Here is a 16,333-nt window from a genome sequence, read left to right as displayed (position 1 = left end):
TGCTAGTAGGAATCCCTTTTTCAGCTGCAGGTGTGTCATAGGTGAGACTCTGCAGTGAATAAAAAAAAAATCTCTGTGTTTGTGTAATATATCTCTATATGGCATAACATGACATGGTTAAGATGGGGACATGGTAGCTAAGCAATGTAATGTGACATTATATACAGCATAATACAATATAACAATGATACTGCTTGATGTAAAACAACAACATATGCTAATACAAATATAAGACATTAATAGGATGCCAAATAAGATATTACATGATATTATGATGACGAATTTATAATGCAGCATAAACAAAAAGAACATGACATGTATTATGTAACAAAGAGCACATTATACTGTATATGACTTGCTTCACTCTGCAAGTTTTTTGCATGTGTATTGAAGCTTGAGACTACAATATATAATATTATACTAATGTAGAGTTAAATGACATAATGCTATAGATTACATTTGATGTGACATAATCTACTATAATAATTTGGCATGCTGTGATATAACATGACAATGTACTGTAATGCAGCATGACATGATTTGACATGACATAATTAATATAAGACAAATATATACATTGTGGCATATACAGACCAACCTGATTGTTCCTGTTCTTAGGAGGTCTGACTTCCTGCGGGCGTGGCTGTGCGTGACCCCTTCCACAAACTCAGGTGGGATCCCGTGAGTGTGATCTTCCTCTTCCACTACAGGACACAGAGCAGCAGCCAATCAGTAAATGACTAATTTAATACAGATTCAATACCAAAGAAAGTTTTTTATTTTTTACCATGACAGCCTGATATGATGGTAAAAACACATCTGTGACTACCACCTTTATATAAGGGTTACCTACATATGAGAATTTAAGTTTAAATCTCTCATTGTGGTCCTATAGCTTCCGTGTTCACTACAACTTACAATATGATTGGACAAAATAAATGCTGAAAATGTACATATTTTCAAACAAACAACATTAAAAAGAAGTGTAGCTAACATAGAGGAAAGGTTGGAATGTGCTCAAAATTAAGATCATCACTCAAATGTTGAGATATTTGGCCTTGGACCCAAGTGTTCGACTGGCTGAAAGACAAACCAACAGCCATTCAAACCAATACAGACTGCTGACTAGCACCTAGTTCCTTTAAACATTTTGCATCACAACCACCAGAACAATAAAGAGAGCACAATAGAAATATGTGTAGGCTTACTGGTGGTTGTAAGTGACAAACTTAAAGTTTACTTAAAGTTTCTGTGAAATGGTGCGTGGTGAAATGATGACATTGAGGTAAAAGCTCTGTGGTTCTTAAGTTAAAACTTATCGCCTCTTTATGCTAACTACTGTTAACTCTTTATGTTAATGATGACAAATTAATGCCTATGGTGCTGGGATTATTTAATTTTTTATGTGCATCTTCCAGCTACATGTACATAAATTGTTTTGCACCTTAACAAGCAACAGTGTTAAAGACGTTTTACAACAAAGGCAAAGTAACATCTTCAGTAGCGGCAACTTAAAGGAAGTGATCTTGGTTAAAGACATTGGTTTGGGGAAGTGTGTCTTTCTGCATGAGATGGCCCCAACCTGTAACTGTTTACTCACTTACTGACACGGTTTCCTAGAATAAGATAATTCTTTTTTTTTTTATCATTCACATTTTATTGCCTTTTATAGAAACAGAGACAAGAACAATAGTGATCTCTCTCTAAACAAAAACAGGAGAGAACAACAACAAATGAGTTGAAAAAACAAGAAAAAGGAAAAGAATAAATAAAATAAAATATACATACACGAGTTAGACCAATGTTTACCAAACATTGGTCTAACTCGCTCCATACCACATATCATCACACCAGTAGCACAAATTATGGTATTCTACCAATATCAAAACAATACCAGTCATCTCTCACACATATTAGTAGTGACTTATACATACATTAAAATCACTGAGTCAAATTCTCCCACATTAAGTATGCAATATTGCATTCATGCAGAGGCCCCATATTTTCCAAAATACCTCCCGTCTGTTGTTCAAGTTAAAAATGAATTGTTCATAGCTGGCCATTTTGGTCATTTCTCCACATTCTTTAAAAGGGATGATGTGTTGTGTTTTCACAATGTCTTAGCACAACTCTGCAACCTGTGGTGAGGGCCAGTCTGCACCATAGAGTCTGCTAATACCTGCTGGTATTATGCCTAATATACAAAGTGCCGGGTTCTGTATCAACTCTGCTCATTGTACTTTGTTAATGAATGTTATAATATCTTCCCATAAGTTTGTTGTCATTTGACATTCATATAACATATGCATCAATGTGCCTCTGCTTCTTCGCGCATCTCCAGCATATATCTGAATCCAATAATTTTAGTCTGCCATCTTACAGGGGTCCAGTAACCCCTATGAATGATCCTATAAATAATCAATCAAGTCTGACCTTCCCTTGACGTCTTATACAAGGACCCCACAACTTCCTCCCGTCTCATCAGCTATCCCAACCTCCAAATCCTCCTCCAATGCTCTCTTGAGGCCACTGAGCCTCGGTGGATGAGGCTGTCGATAAGACCATAAAATCTAGGTGCACCGCCCCAACCAGCTGGCCACCCTGAAATATTTCCTGTATCACAGTATAAGATGTTAGGGGAAATTTTCTTTGCATAGATATTATACAACTTCTCAGCTGAAGATATTTCCCAAACTCTTTCTTAGGAATGTTATACATAGTCATTATCTGTTCAAATGTCATGAACACATCATCTTTGAACACATCTTCAACCCTGCCTCGTGCCCCTATGGAGGGGAAACTTAAGGATTTCTTCCTGTTTGTTAATACTGAAAGCTAGGATTGGAATACAGCAGTTTGACCCAATTTATAAATGGGGTGCCCAATCCAAACTTATGTAACGCCTGAAATAAAACCCCATTCTACTCTATCGAACACTTTTTCAGCGTTTAGAGTAAAAAGCTACCTTAGGTTCAGCACTATTCCTTGTCTGCCATACAAAGTGTAAGACTCAGTCAATTCTATTGAAATTAGTGACAAAGCCCTGGTGACACATTCCATAATAGCTAACTACATTTTCACTGACCGTTCTGGGTGTCTTTTAATGTTGACAGTGCTGTTTAGAGCATTAAATAATGCCAAAGTATCAAATAAAAATATCAACTAAAATAACTTTATGATAACCATGATGTAGACCATTGCATTTATCTTTTAAGACCACATTTCCCATCAGCCATGGGTGCTTTATATTGCCTCACTACTGAAAGGGGCTGCAGATTCAGAAGCTGATCCCAGTGATGGTCGGTTTGTTCACAATCATTATTCTACTTTTTCAATAATGATTAGTTTGGGATTTATTGATAGCTGATTGAAGCTTTTCTTGTTCCATCTCCAAAAAAACTTAATATTTTTACACTCCTCCACTCAGCACTCAGTAAACTTTTTTTATATTTAGAATAATGAACAATGTGAGAATGAAATCGTAATGATAAATAGTTATTGTTAAAAGCATTGCCAAAAGGCTAAAGTAGTCACATCTTATCCTCAAAAAAGCTTTTATCAAACTCTTAACTTGTGTGTTGGGAAATAAAAAATGCCAACAAATCCAGTCATACCTGATCCAGGTGCTGCTTGGTACAATGTGGGTGCAGGATGGGGACGACCGGTAGGTGATTGTAGCATTGCCATGGCAACTACCATCTGGGAGGAGAACACATACTTTGACCACGCCTTTATTATCGGCGCTGGGAATGTGGAACGTCAGTTTCACACCAGTGTTGTTCCACACAGGAGATCTGATCAGAGCACACAGACAGACAGAAATCAGTTAGATTGCAGTGACAATTACGTTCCATGTCTTTTCCTGACCACTTTTTCCTATATATGTAATATATAGTCAGTATGTTTAAAATGTTTCTGAAATTGTGTATTTTTTATCCAATGATCATAAATGACCACAACAAATGAGACAGAAACAGTGAAAGGAACACTCGTGCTTTCAACAGATGGACACAATTATGGGATTGTAAATGATACAAAACCCACCCCAAATAGGCCCTCAGGTATGTAATATGTCTATTTTATTCATAAAATAACTACAATGTGGTTGTATGTCAGTAGCCAACATTAAATGTATGCCCACCCCACCCCCTTACATTTAGCGTGGGAATGTTATTCCTTGTAGTCAGTCTTTGTGTTGGCCTACTATTATTATCTTTTCCCTTGTCCCCTTGTAGTTGTGTAAAAGCGTCCTTGGGTTTCATGAAATGCTCTATATAAATCAAGTTATTATAAAGTTGGTTGCTAAAACAAACTCTTAGTGCTTTGGCTCGTGACACAGTAACAGTAACACCGGTTTAGCTCACAATACATCCAGGCTAAGTTACCGTTTACCACACTTTAAAGGCAACATATTCTCTTATTGTAAATGAATGATTTTCTGCTTGAGCAAAACATTCATCGCGACTATATGACCTCTCGGTAACACTAACTCAGTTATATACAGTAGGCAATACAGCACCGTAAAGAAAAGACCTTTCACGACAGCAGGTGTGGTAAAAACACTTCCACTTTTGTCTGCTTTTTGGGGCGCTGGAATCAACACAAACTGAAAAGTTAATATAGCCATTTTAACGTCAATGGAAAACTCAAGTGGTGTGAAAGAGAATTCATAAGGAATTGAAGGAAAACAACTGTGGTACAACCAGAATCCGACTGTACTTAAACTCGGTTACGTAATTACGCGACTGTTATTGACATAGATCTGCTGTGGTGTTCCCAAGGTGGATAACAAAAAGTAGTCTCATTGAGATGAAGACCAACTTTTTTGGAGGGAACATAACAATAAAATTAGCAGACCCTATGGATCAGCAAATCAGAACCTCATTGATTGTCTGTGGAGCACAATCAGCTTTTACATCACAAATCCAGCCTCTGGCTTTAGGAAATAACAGTGCACATAAGATTGACTGAAAATCTTGTAGGAATTTGGAATTCCTAATGAGTGGCATAACAGGATTGTACTATGAAATGTAAATTTAAACAACCTCTAAATTGACTCACTCTTGTGGATTGCAGTCCATGTCCGCTTGGATCCTCACTCTGATCACATCACTGAGGTTAGAACCCGACAACACTGCATGGTTTCTGCCGTAGAAAGACACCACACTGGGAGTGATGGAGGAGATCTCTGGTCTCTGACAGGAAAACACACACAAAGATATCCAGTTTGAATGAATTATCTTCGACTGATGTTTTAATCTCTACTGAATGTGACTAAGATGAGAATCAGAGGAAAATGTGTTTGAGAATTAAGGATTATAGACTCACAAAATAGTTCATCCCTGACTCCATCTTTTGGCAAACACTGTCCTGCAGGAGGAAGTTAGGAGAAGAAATGAAGCATGACATTCACTTTGAAGGTTCTATTAAGAGTTGATTCAGGACCTGTTTCAGCTAACGTTAGCTTAGCTAAAAAAAAAAAAAAGCTGAAAATAATAAGTAAGAAATCAGCTTGCTTTGGGTATATTCCAACAACTATAATACAATACTATAAATCGTATGTGTTGGACGTTCAGAAATAGCAAATGTGACATTTTGGTTTAACAAGCAGTTAGCTTAACTAATTACTGATCAGCAATAGATGTGTCTCCCCCTCTCCTCGTAGTGAAGGTGACATCTTTGCAAAGTGTCTAAACTCTGAACAACTTTGAGCAGACAGCAATGTGGTGAGTTAGTTAGTGACTAGCTTGCTAACATTAGCTAACGAGACACAACATGTAAATAACTAACTTTTGATGGAAGCTAGTAGTTTGTTTCCCCTTTGTACTAATATCAGATTGGAATCATAATTAATTAAAAATATAATTACATTCCCCACTCCTTCATTTGCCCAGGAACAGCCTTTTTCGCTCCAGCTACATCCGGCACCGATACACTGCCGACACCTGCAAGAAAACAAATGTTAGAAGCTATTATTACTGTTAACACTCAAATATAAATCATAATGACTTAACACAAAGACCACAAGATAGGAATACTGTATATGCTACCTCATCAGAATCAGAAAAGGTTTTTTTGCCAAGTAACACTTACAAGAAATTTACCTTAGTGGTTGGTGCATACATAAAACATAATAAACATTAATATAAAATAAACAATAAATACAGAAACAAATATATACAAAATAGCTGTTTAACACAAGAAAAAAAAGTAAAAAAAATATAGTATGTGCAATGGGCAGGTGTATAGTCCAGGACGTATTAAGGCAAAGTGTGGGGACTAGGGGTGGGGGGTTAAGAGTCAATGTCAGTGAGGGTCCGGGGCCTTGTTAATAAGGCTGACTGCAGAGGGGAAGAAACTATGGGTTGAGGTTTGGTCCGGATGATTTGAGATGGCAACCTCCTGCCTGAGGGGAGGGGTTCAAACTGTTTGTGGTGAAGAAACACAACCACTGACAACTACATTCAACAAAGCAATCCTGCTCCTCTCACAACAACTTTCTCTCTCTCTGTGTGTGTTTGGTAGTCACTCAACAACCCCCACCACCTCCAGCCAGGCCAGTCTCACCTGTGTGTGTGTGTATGTGTGTGTGTGTGTGTGTGTGTGTGTGTGTGTGTGTGTGTCACTCTCTTTGTCTGTGTGTCTCTCTGTGTGCCCGACCGCCTGTCTAGACACAGCTGAGAAGTCAAGAAAGCCTAAATAACTATAAACCTGGGTGTTTAATCTTGAAATGTGTTTTATTTTGTAAAGAATCTGGCTACACTGTGGCATTCCTGTGTTAGATTACCTAACTGAGATGACGCAACTCCCGCTGCAGCACACGGGCTGGTGCGAGCGTTCCACTCCTGATCACAGCTGGTGTCAACAGACAGATTGGATAACATGGGCACTGAAATGGCTCTGCTTCACGATGCTTAAGTATATGTGCCCTACTCTACCCACTGAACCCTCCCCCGCCACACATGGGGTCTTTTTCTATCAATTTTTGAAAAACTTGAGGCTGTTGTATCCGAGTTAACTGCTTCTTTAGTGATTATTCTATTACATTCTTACATCTTTTGTTCTATGTAATGTGTATTTGTTTTCTTTTCGTAACCTTTATATCAGGGGTCTTCAATGATTTTTAGGCCGAGGACCCCTTAGCTGAAAGAGAGACAGAGAAGGAACCCCCTACTACTGTACATAAAGTATATATCATGTTTTAATGTTAAACATACATGTGGAAGGCACAGTGAATCCTTAAGCGTACCTCTATGGCTACCATATGGCTACTTTACCTATAATAAGCTTATCTTCAATGTACAAATTAAATGTTTTTTTTTCACAAAAAGGCCAAATTATCTTTCCTAATAATAGGTTGAATTCATATTATTGTATATTTTCAGACATATTTGAACTTTTGAAAAAAGAAACTTTGAAAAACATTTTAGACATAATTGGGCGGCCCCCCTGCACTTACTCTGAGGACCCCCTAGGGGTCACGGACCCCCTGTTGAATATCTCTGCTTTATATACAAAGTTTTTGATTACTGCCATGTGTGGGTTAATATGTGTTTGTGTGTTCAGCTTTCCGTTGTATGCATGTGTCTTATCTCAGTTGGATGCCTGAGGTTGAGTTAACAGCTAAAGTGTTTATTTGTACTTCTTCACACTGATTCTCAATAGATAAACCTTGGCATGACACAAATAAAGAACAACCAGATTCCGGAACAAGACAAGGTTACATTATTTTTTCTGTGTAACTGGGTCCTGATAATTAATAAGTCTTTTGTTTCTCAGCTCTATCTTTGATCATTTATGTTAGACATGATCTGTCTACTTAGATTTCTTTATAATGGTAGTGGACTTACAGGACAGAAGTTGGTGGTCCCCTGATGTCTGAGCAGTTGGACAGCTTCAGTGCTTTAGACAATTGTGTCGTCCCAACTCTAATCTTAACTGTGACATGCAGGCCTGTTAAGGGAAAAAAGAAGTGAATATGTGATGTCTTGGACCAATATACATTAAACAACACAGATTTCTCGACTTCATTTGAGGATTCTTGTGACAGTGAAAGTCATTGATCTTCAGGTTTTAAATTCAATGGATTATTGTATTTATCACATGTCACTGACCTCCAGCAGGAAGTGTGCTATTAGAAAGGATGCAGGTGCATTGTGGGAATTGTTGAGGAAGGCCGTCTCTGCAAAGCTTAATGGAACTTGCAGAGAATCGACAGGCGAAGTTAGACAGCGCCTTCTGGCCCACACTCAGATGTGTCTGGATGTTAAGTGTGATCTGAGAAAGGAAGAATTGTGTGAAGAAGTGTTTGCAAAAAAAAACAAAAACTAACAATCACAACTGAATAAACTTAAAAGCCTGTACGTAATCTTCACCTGGCCTGTGTCGTCCTTTACAACTTTGTAGGAAACCATTTTCTGTTGAGAATCGTCAGGAATGGATAACCAGTCTGAATCTTGGCAGTCATCTTCAAATGTGCAACTAGGAGGAGAACATTATGTTTTAACCAAGTTCATAATTCTTTGAAGGGGTCACCTGCAGATGTTGTTCCTGACCTTTTTTAGTGCCGCACCAGGCGCAGTGCGGATCCTGTGCAGACCAACAGTCCTGCACATTTGTGTATGTGCTGCAGTTTGACACAGGCACACGCTTCATCTAGAACAAAACATAGCAACAACTTTAAAATATAGCATTTGTACATAAGACATTGTGATAATAAAATGATCTGAACCATTTAAAGTATTCATAAGCTCCCAGCATTCATCACGGCCTCACACGTGATACATGCACTGTTGTAATGTAACAAAGTACAAATATTTAGTTCCTGTACTTACGTAGAATTTTCACGTATCTTTACTTTGTTATTTATATTTCTGGAAACTTTTACTCCACTACATTTCCCCTCAGCAAAATCGTACATTGGAGTGAAAGATTCTTCCTCACAAACAATGAATATTCTGTTTCTGTTTTTCTCTTTGTTGATGTCAGACTTTGAATTTGATGTTTAAGGAGGTGTGGAAACCCTGAATATTATACTTTACTATAAGGAAGCCACAATAAAGTTCATAATCAAAGTTTTTACTTTAACTTCTACTAATTAAGTATTTAATATCAGAAAATTACCTTTGATACTAAAGTACAGCAAAGATCAGACTTTAAGACTTTTACTTAAGTAATATTCTAAAAGGTGACTTTAACTTCTAACTACTAAGTACTTTATACAAGACTGGATACATGTACAATGCACCTACCTGGTTTCTAAGTGGCAGGTACACATGTTTAAGATCCACTTGATCCAGAAGCATTTTGGGAAACACTTGGCGGTCATCAGTGGCCCTGTAGAGCACCCTGGGACAGGTGGTGTGATAGTTCTTGTCCACAGCAAGCTGACAACAACAACAACAATGTAGCTTAGTTATGTTTCTGGTAGACTAAGCTGCTGTGCTGGTAAAGATCAAAGGTTATGGTTTAATGGGTGGATTAAAACTTGTATTGCGTGGAAGTTAGCCAACAAACTAAGCTGGAGAGAGGAACTCCTCTGGTCATAAAATGGTAGTGGGAACAAATAGTTTTTAATCAATTCATGTTAAAAGGTCAGCAGGCTAACCAACTGTATGCTAGTATGGCTAATTTGAATTTGGAAGGTTGGCTTGCCTGACCAGGTAACCTGGATAATAGAATATTTACGGTAGGCTTTATAATAGCGGCTCAGTTGGTTTTGCCTTACCTCTTGTTTTCACAGTGTTATTTAGCCAGCAAAATTGATTCTTTGGCTCTTTCTATTAAGATTTAGCCAAATCCCAAACCATTTTTGCCTTAAAAAAGGATTTTTACATGACATTCAGAACATTAGTATAGCAGCAAACAACTATTTGCTATGTAAAGATATAGTGGAGTAATGGTGTCCTGAGCAGAGAATAAAGTCACAATCCCTCTGTGTGTGCTGTAATCTGACCTTCTCTGTTCTTTTGCCAATTGTACATGTTTGTCTGCATGTGGGTGTGACACTACGTTGATATTTCATGAATTGGGGAACTAACTAAATTGAATTCAACCAAGGGTATCACATGTCACAGACTAGTATATTAGACCTGTACAAACAAAATATTAAGAAAAGGATTTGCTGCTGCAATCAATGGCTGTGTGGTCTGAGTAGAGGAAGAGTTGCATTTCCTGATGAGTCTGTGGTTCAGGCATCTTATACATGTCAAGCCACTTGACTAAACTAAATGTTTAAGCAGAAATGTCATGGTGTCTCCCTCTTCAGCCTCACTCAGTGTACGTCCTGGAGTTTTTCAGGTTCCGTCATGCTTCACATCCCCTTTCGTGAGTTTACCTCCTCTGGAGATCACCTGACCATTCACCTGTCTACACAGCTGGACCTAATTTCCTCAGTCAGTCTCATTGTATATGGAGAGCAGCTAGTTTTTAGTTTCCCAAGTGCCTACATTGCCATGCTGCTGTAGATGCTTGTTGCCAGTTATCTGCGAGTTTGACTTGCACCTTGCCTCGGTGCCTACCCTCCGGCCTCAGACTACCCATGGATCTGTTTGCCTGTTCTTACTGCCCAACTGTTGACAGTTGTTGACTGATGGATATTTAAAGTGAAACTGCCTTTAACGGTTCTTACCCTCTCAAAGTGGCTGCATGTGGGCCCTGCTTCTGGTAAACTGTGACAGGAAATGAATCTTACACTAGACGTTAAGAGGGAAAGGGTTGAGGCTGAGAGTGGGTATGTTGTTATTGGGGTCAATAGGTGGCTTTCTGCCAATAAGTTTGGTTATAGTGGTTTGACCTGCTCCATCCAACCCTGTACACACCAACACTACCCTGACAGGGAATCCCACCACATGATTTGTCACATCAGATTTGATTTCATGATGAAAATGGGCAGATGTTAGAGAGTAATATACAGAGCGTGATGATGACCATGGCATTATGTTAATTTTTGTTTCTTGTTGAAGTAGTATACTTGTGTATAATTTAACAAAATTAAACTAATTTAGGTCCCCTACTGTAAACAGTGAGACTTCAATTATTAGGCAAGATGCTTATATAAAGAGAAATGAGCATTTTATTGCATAAACAAATAATGCTATTTGGTATGTCTGATACTTGACCCCACCCAGGCAAATTCTCACCACCAATAGGTTGCATAGGTTTATACGTATGTTCCAGTTAATTATCTATCTATTATCTACTCACACAGCATCACAATATGATCTTTAACGACAAAAGGCGAGTGGTCTGCACTTTCTGCATCATTTTTTCTCCAGCTATCAGCTGTCTTCCCTTATGCGTTACATTTGCCAGCGAGTCAATAGCAAAGCCATTCTTCACTGGTAGGCCTCAGCTGCATAGCTGGGAGAAATACACTTAGGGGTTTTATGAACACTTGTGAAAGTAAACTCAGCATGAAAGAGCCTATTGTGTCTGGTGGAGGGTCACTGTGGAGTGTTCTCAGACTTCTGTTCAATACTATAATCGTGTGAGTGAGCATGTAGAATGCAGAATATTTACTGTCATATCAAGAAGATGGAGAAAAAAGAAAGAGGATGACAGGAAGCTGGTCGTATTAACCAAAACTATTGCAAGAAATTGGACATTATTTTCTACGCCTTCTGCACATCAATAAAATCACATTATGGTTCCAATTTAAGTTGTAATGGAAGCATTCATGCCATTACCTGTGTCGTTGAAGTATTGATTATTTCAATAATCAATGTGCATCACTATTTATACACACCTTAATGAGCTGGCCATCTCCTGTCCCAATGAAGAAAACCATCCAGGCCTTGTGTCTCACTGCCAGCACAGAGGTCATGGACTTCTGCCTGAAGAGCACCGCCTTGGGCTTCAGAGTCTTTGGCTGAGAGACAAAAACACATTGATCATCAGATCTGAATCAAACAGATATTTATGGATTTCTGAAGAGTAGATCTTTGAAGTATTGATGATACTTGAAGTAGTTTATGAGTAATCAAAGCTCAATTAACTGAATTGCTAGGTCATCAAGTGTACTCACGGTGAGTCATGTTAATACATTTTATTTATCCTTTCACTGTGCCTTTGAATGTGATGTGCAACAGGGAGCTGCTGGCATATGTATTACATAGTGTCAACTAAAAACAATAATAATAATAATATATGTAGATATACATCCCAGTCAATATTATTGTTGTAGCATGTCCAATGACTGAAGCTCCTGTCCACCCAGCTAGTTTGCTTAACATAAATACTGTTTAGTTTTACTTGGAAACAATTAAGGAAAATTAAATCAGTCACTTTAATAATACTAAACAAACATATTTTGTTACAATTGTTATCCTCATATAGAGGCCAACAACTCTCACCATCATTGGATCTAGTGAGTTAGACTGTTAGCCTACTTCTTTTTCACAGCTTACATCATCTCATTTAGGATACATACAGTATGGCTAACTAATATTACATATAATAGTAATTAATGTATCTATGTAGATGGTCTGAGGGTGCAGTGACATTTTAATTATTTTGGCCTCTCACCTTCTAAAGACATAAAACCTACGGAATACAGTTTTGCTTTGATTGTGAAATAGGTCAAGCTTCAGTCAGCAAAACCCAAAAAGTCCTTCCTCAACAATGCTTGCCCTTTGAAAACATTTTTTGTCATTGTGGAAATGCTAAAGATTTAGAAAACTTTCACAATATTGTGATAAAGTATTACAGTCCCAAATTATTTTAAAATAAAAATTGAGACAGACTTCCTTGCATTATTTTTCTAACTTCTTAGAACTTTGCTCATTCATTTCGCTCTTAGAATATGAAACAGATAATAATAATAATAATAATAATAATAATAACCATAATAAATTATAAAGTATAAATTATAATTATTATTGTTATTATGGGTAGGCCTGGTATAATGTCTTCATCATAGTTACAGAAATGGAAATACTGAATCATATTGGATTGTTCCCACATAGAGTGACATATTTTCTCACTGCTGGAACTTTTAAAACCAAAGAATAATGAAGTGAACCAACTTTCTGTTGATACAGAAGGCAGATGTAGATTAAACTACAGTAAAAGTTGGAAACATCATTCAATCACTCAACAGTCTATTTCATTTAAAACACAACGACCAACCGGCGGTCTTATCCTGTCAGTGCTGCAGACACTACAGAAGTCTGGATCTTTATCAGTGTCTCCGGTGAGAGGAGGGCTGATGTCAAACAGTAGCAGCTTCTGTGTCGGTGTGTTCTCCGTCCACACTGAACACGCCGCTCCAGAGCACCGGCGGCCCGCCCGGGATCACGGAGGAGGCGAGGAGTCTGCTGCCTTTCCCCCCATCAGAGATGCTGAGGGTCGCTCCCCGCAGCGACCTGAGAGTCTGCGCTTTGTTTGTTTTGCCCTCGAGCCAAATGAGACGGACTCTGTTGCTTTTGTCACTTGAGGGCAGGTTAGAGAAAAGATAAATGGTTAAACTGATCTGAAATCCATCCACAAACTCCACACTACCTGTAGGATAACGTTTGATCGCAACGGAAGAGAACTCGCTAATTTTGATAAATATAGTTCCATATTGCTTGTGATTCGTATTACGAAGTTCTACCGCTTCTGATTCCGTGGAGCAGCTGCTCTTTGTGGATTTGTCTTCGTATTGCTGTGTGGCAGTCAGAATGTAAGTCTCTGTTTTCTCCACATTCACCACATTCACCAGGAAGCCGATGGATGCGCTGCTGCGCCTTTGGGATCCCACCTCGATGTGCTCCATATACTGAATCTTTGAAATGTTGTTCAGGTCCAGCACCTCGCAGTAACCGCACTCGATCACACCGCAGCTGATCAGAGTTTTATTCTCAACAAAAGGCAATAATATGTTGACGCTGAAAGTCGCGTTCCGCTCATCCGTCTCAGAAACCCGGGAAAACTGCGCATCGTCCGTCTGATACCCGTCCTTCAGGATTCCTCTCTGAGTCAGACTCTGGACCAGAGTCAGGTCGTGGCTCAGCTGGTAGAGCGTCTCCGCTGTAGCGATGTAAACAGTGTTGGTGGCCACAGCGAAGTGGCGGAGGTCTCCATCAAAAGTGAAGCCTCCATTCTCCTCCAGGCACCGAGCCTCTTCTCCCCAGAGAATGAACAACAGAGCCGGCAGCAGGATCATCTTCTTGCAGTGATGACAGCTAAATGCTCACACGTAGACGGTCTTCATGCCACTCAGCTCTCCTCCACAGTGTCACTGGTGTCGTGCGTAAAAGCGCAGCCCGCGTTGGTTGAAATGTGCCGAGAAGTGGATGCAACTCGCGGAAGTGCGCAAAAAAGAAATGGTAGCCACTTTTACCTCGCTTTATAGCTTTAGTTCCGGTCTAATTTACCACGAGTTTGAATATGCGGAGAAAGTGTGAGTGCGCTCACGGAAAAACCAGATGAGGGACGTTGGCACTAAGTAAGAAGTCCTAAGTTAATGTCAGAGACCAATATCAGTGTATGACTGGTTCAGCCACCACGCTCTGAGAATACAGACAGAGCAACCACACACCCACACACACACAAAACCTGTCAGCAGTATTTGTTAGACCACTGGAGGATACAGTTTACTTCCGTGAGTTCAGAATCAAAAGTCAATTTTTTTATCAACTTTTAATCAGCTGAAATGTCGCCGATTGAACAGGAGACAAATGTAGAGCGTTGGTGTCTGATCAAGGGGTGTCATTACAGTATCTAGCAACAAACAAACAATTTAGTGACGCAATGAGAAGGGATTGCAACCAAAATCAATGCCAGCTTTATTAATGTAGCGGCAGCTGCACCTGGTGAACATATTGCTTCAGCTAACGTAGGCCTATCATTCATCTTAACCACGGATAGTCATTCTACAACATGTCACCTAGAGTAACCTCGTGTAACCTTAAGAAACATATGGCGCTCTGCTAAATTTAGGAGCAGTTTTAAACCAAATTAATTTAATAGATAGTTTCAATTCTTAAGTTGCAAATAGGAGGTCAAGTACTAATGTTAAATTTTTTTTTTAATTAAGTTTGCCAAATCAACTTAAATGTTGAACTGTACAGGTTGCACTGGCAACAAGAGTACAACGCACAATTTAAATCCCATGTAGGAGCAGAAAAACCTGAAGTTAATTAAATGATTTACCCCATCATGATTTTATTGTTCTGATGGAGTAGAACCAGTAAGTAAGTCAAGTGTCCATGGCCAGCAGAAAAATACCTACAACTATCAGGTTCTCTCTGACTTTATGATATTGAACATCAAACCAACAACCATTTCAGCCATACTGAAATAAATGGTGATGGGGGCATTTTCGTCTAAAAACCGCTTTTAGATCATTGTAATCACGTCCATTGTGACGTTTAAATGGCTAATTTGCTCCTTGTGTTTTAGCTTCCGGCCAGTAGAGGTCGCTGTCCCCCCTCAGTGTGGAGATGTAGCGGCATGCAGCAGCCTCAGCAGCCGGTCAGAGGCAGCAGAGTGTCGGCAACTCCAGCAGCTCCGCTCCGTATATTTCCACTGACACTCCGTTTTAGGGATTCATTCATTCCAGTCAGAGCTGCTGTTCGCTCTGCCCACCCATCCACGCGTCTGTCCACCCAGCTGTTTATACATCCCTCCTTCCATCCAGCTGTGCGCTGCGTCCGGGAACGTCAGACGCATTATCTTTGATCGGCGGACCTGACAACTTTGTGTTGTTTATCTGTTCTTCTCTTCCTGATCAGCGTTTCATCACCGGGAGATTAGTGCTGCGTTCAGCGGTCGCTGGTGAGTCTTCCTGCCGGTATTTTCACGTGAGGTGCGTACCCTCCGGACACAGCACTGCAACACTGAGGGGAAATGATCCAACCCGTGGTTAGTCGACATTGACAGTATGAGACCTTTAAGGAAGGTTATGCATGCACTGTCGGATTCTCTCATGACATAAAATAATATTTCTATGATATCTGGTGGACATATTTTGCTATTCTGTTTAAATTAAATGGGCTTGATATTCAACTGCGTTACGTTTTAGTGACTCCGTAATCTTTTCTGAAGATGAACAGTGCTGTAACATCTGAAAAGTTGAACTAATCTTTCTATTTGGGCTGTTGAATGTGAACAAATAGTTTTGTGTGATTACAATCACAATATCTCCAGTTCAGTTTTCATGAATATGCAGTTTTATTGTACTCTGCTGCTTGATCACCCTCCACCTTTTCCTATTGAGTTCTAGGACTTAATTGCCATTCATGAGCAGCGCTGAGTGTTGCATAATAGCCCACATCTCAATGGGATTTAAGGTCAGTCCACACAAACCCGGGGTCCAGGGGGACTCCCAGGGGTCCTGAAGGAGGTTGTG

At 39.3% G+C, this 16,333-nt stretch overlaps 1 protein-coding gene across 1 annotated transcript in view; it reads right to left on the bottom strand.

The window, feature by feature from the left end:
* Positions 1 to 13,196, bottom strand: part of plxnc1 (plexin C1) — a 66,891-nt gene extending 53,695 nt beyond the window's left edge. The window contains exons 1-11 of the mRNA XM_028571330.1: positions 13,129 to 13,196; positions 11,747 to 11,869; positions 9,252 to 9,386; positions 8,573 to 8,655; positions 8,376 to 8,481; positions 8,115 to 8,277; positions 7,851 to 7,953; positions 5,870 to 5,945; positions 5,329 to 5,370; positions 5,062 to 5,195; positions 3,615 to 3,794 (exon numbers count right to left, since the gene is read on the bottom strand). Of these exons, the coding sequence (XP_028427131.1) occupies positions 3,615 to 3,794; positions 5,062 to 5,195; positions 5,329 to 5,370; positions 5,870 to 5,945; positions 7,851 to 7,953; positions 8,115 to 8,277; positions 8,376 to 8,481; positions 8,573 to 8,655; positions 9,252 to 9,386; positions 11,747 to 11,824 (1,100 nt within the window). The 5' untranslated portion in view covers positions 11,825 to 11,869; positions 13,129 to 13,196. The remainder of the gene's footprint in view (positions 1 to 3,614; positions 3,795 to 5,061; positions 5,196 to 5,328; positions 5,371 to 5,869; positions 5,946 to 7,850; positions 7,954 to 8,114; positions 8,278 to 8,375; positions 8,482 to 8,572; positions 8,656 to 9,251; positions 9,387 to 11,746; positions 11,870 to 13,128) is intronic.
* Between the last annotated feature and the right edge of the window lie 3,137 nt (positions 13,197 to 16,333).

The sequence above is a fragment of the Perca flavescens genome, chromosome 23, assembly GCF_004354835.1.
Source record: "Perca flavescens isolate YP-PL-M2 chromosome 23, PFLA_1.0, whole genome shotgun sequence".
Classification (NCBI taxonomy): domain Eukaryota; kingdom Metazoa; phylum Chordata; class Actinopteri; order Perciformes; family Percidae; genus Perca; species Perca flavescens.
Note: the sequence above shows the minus strand (reverse complement) of the source record. Positions and strands in the feature narration are given on the sequence as shown.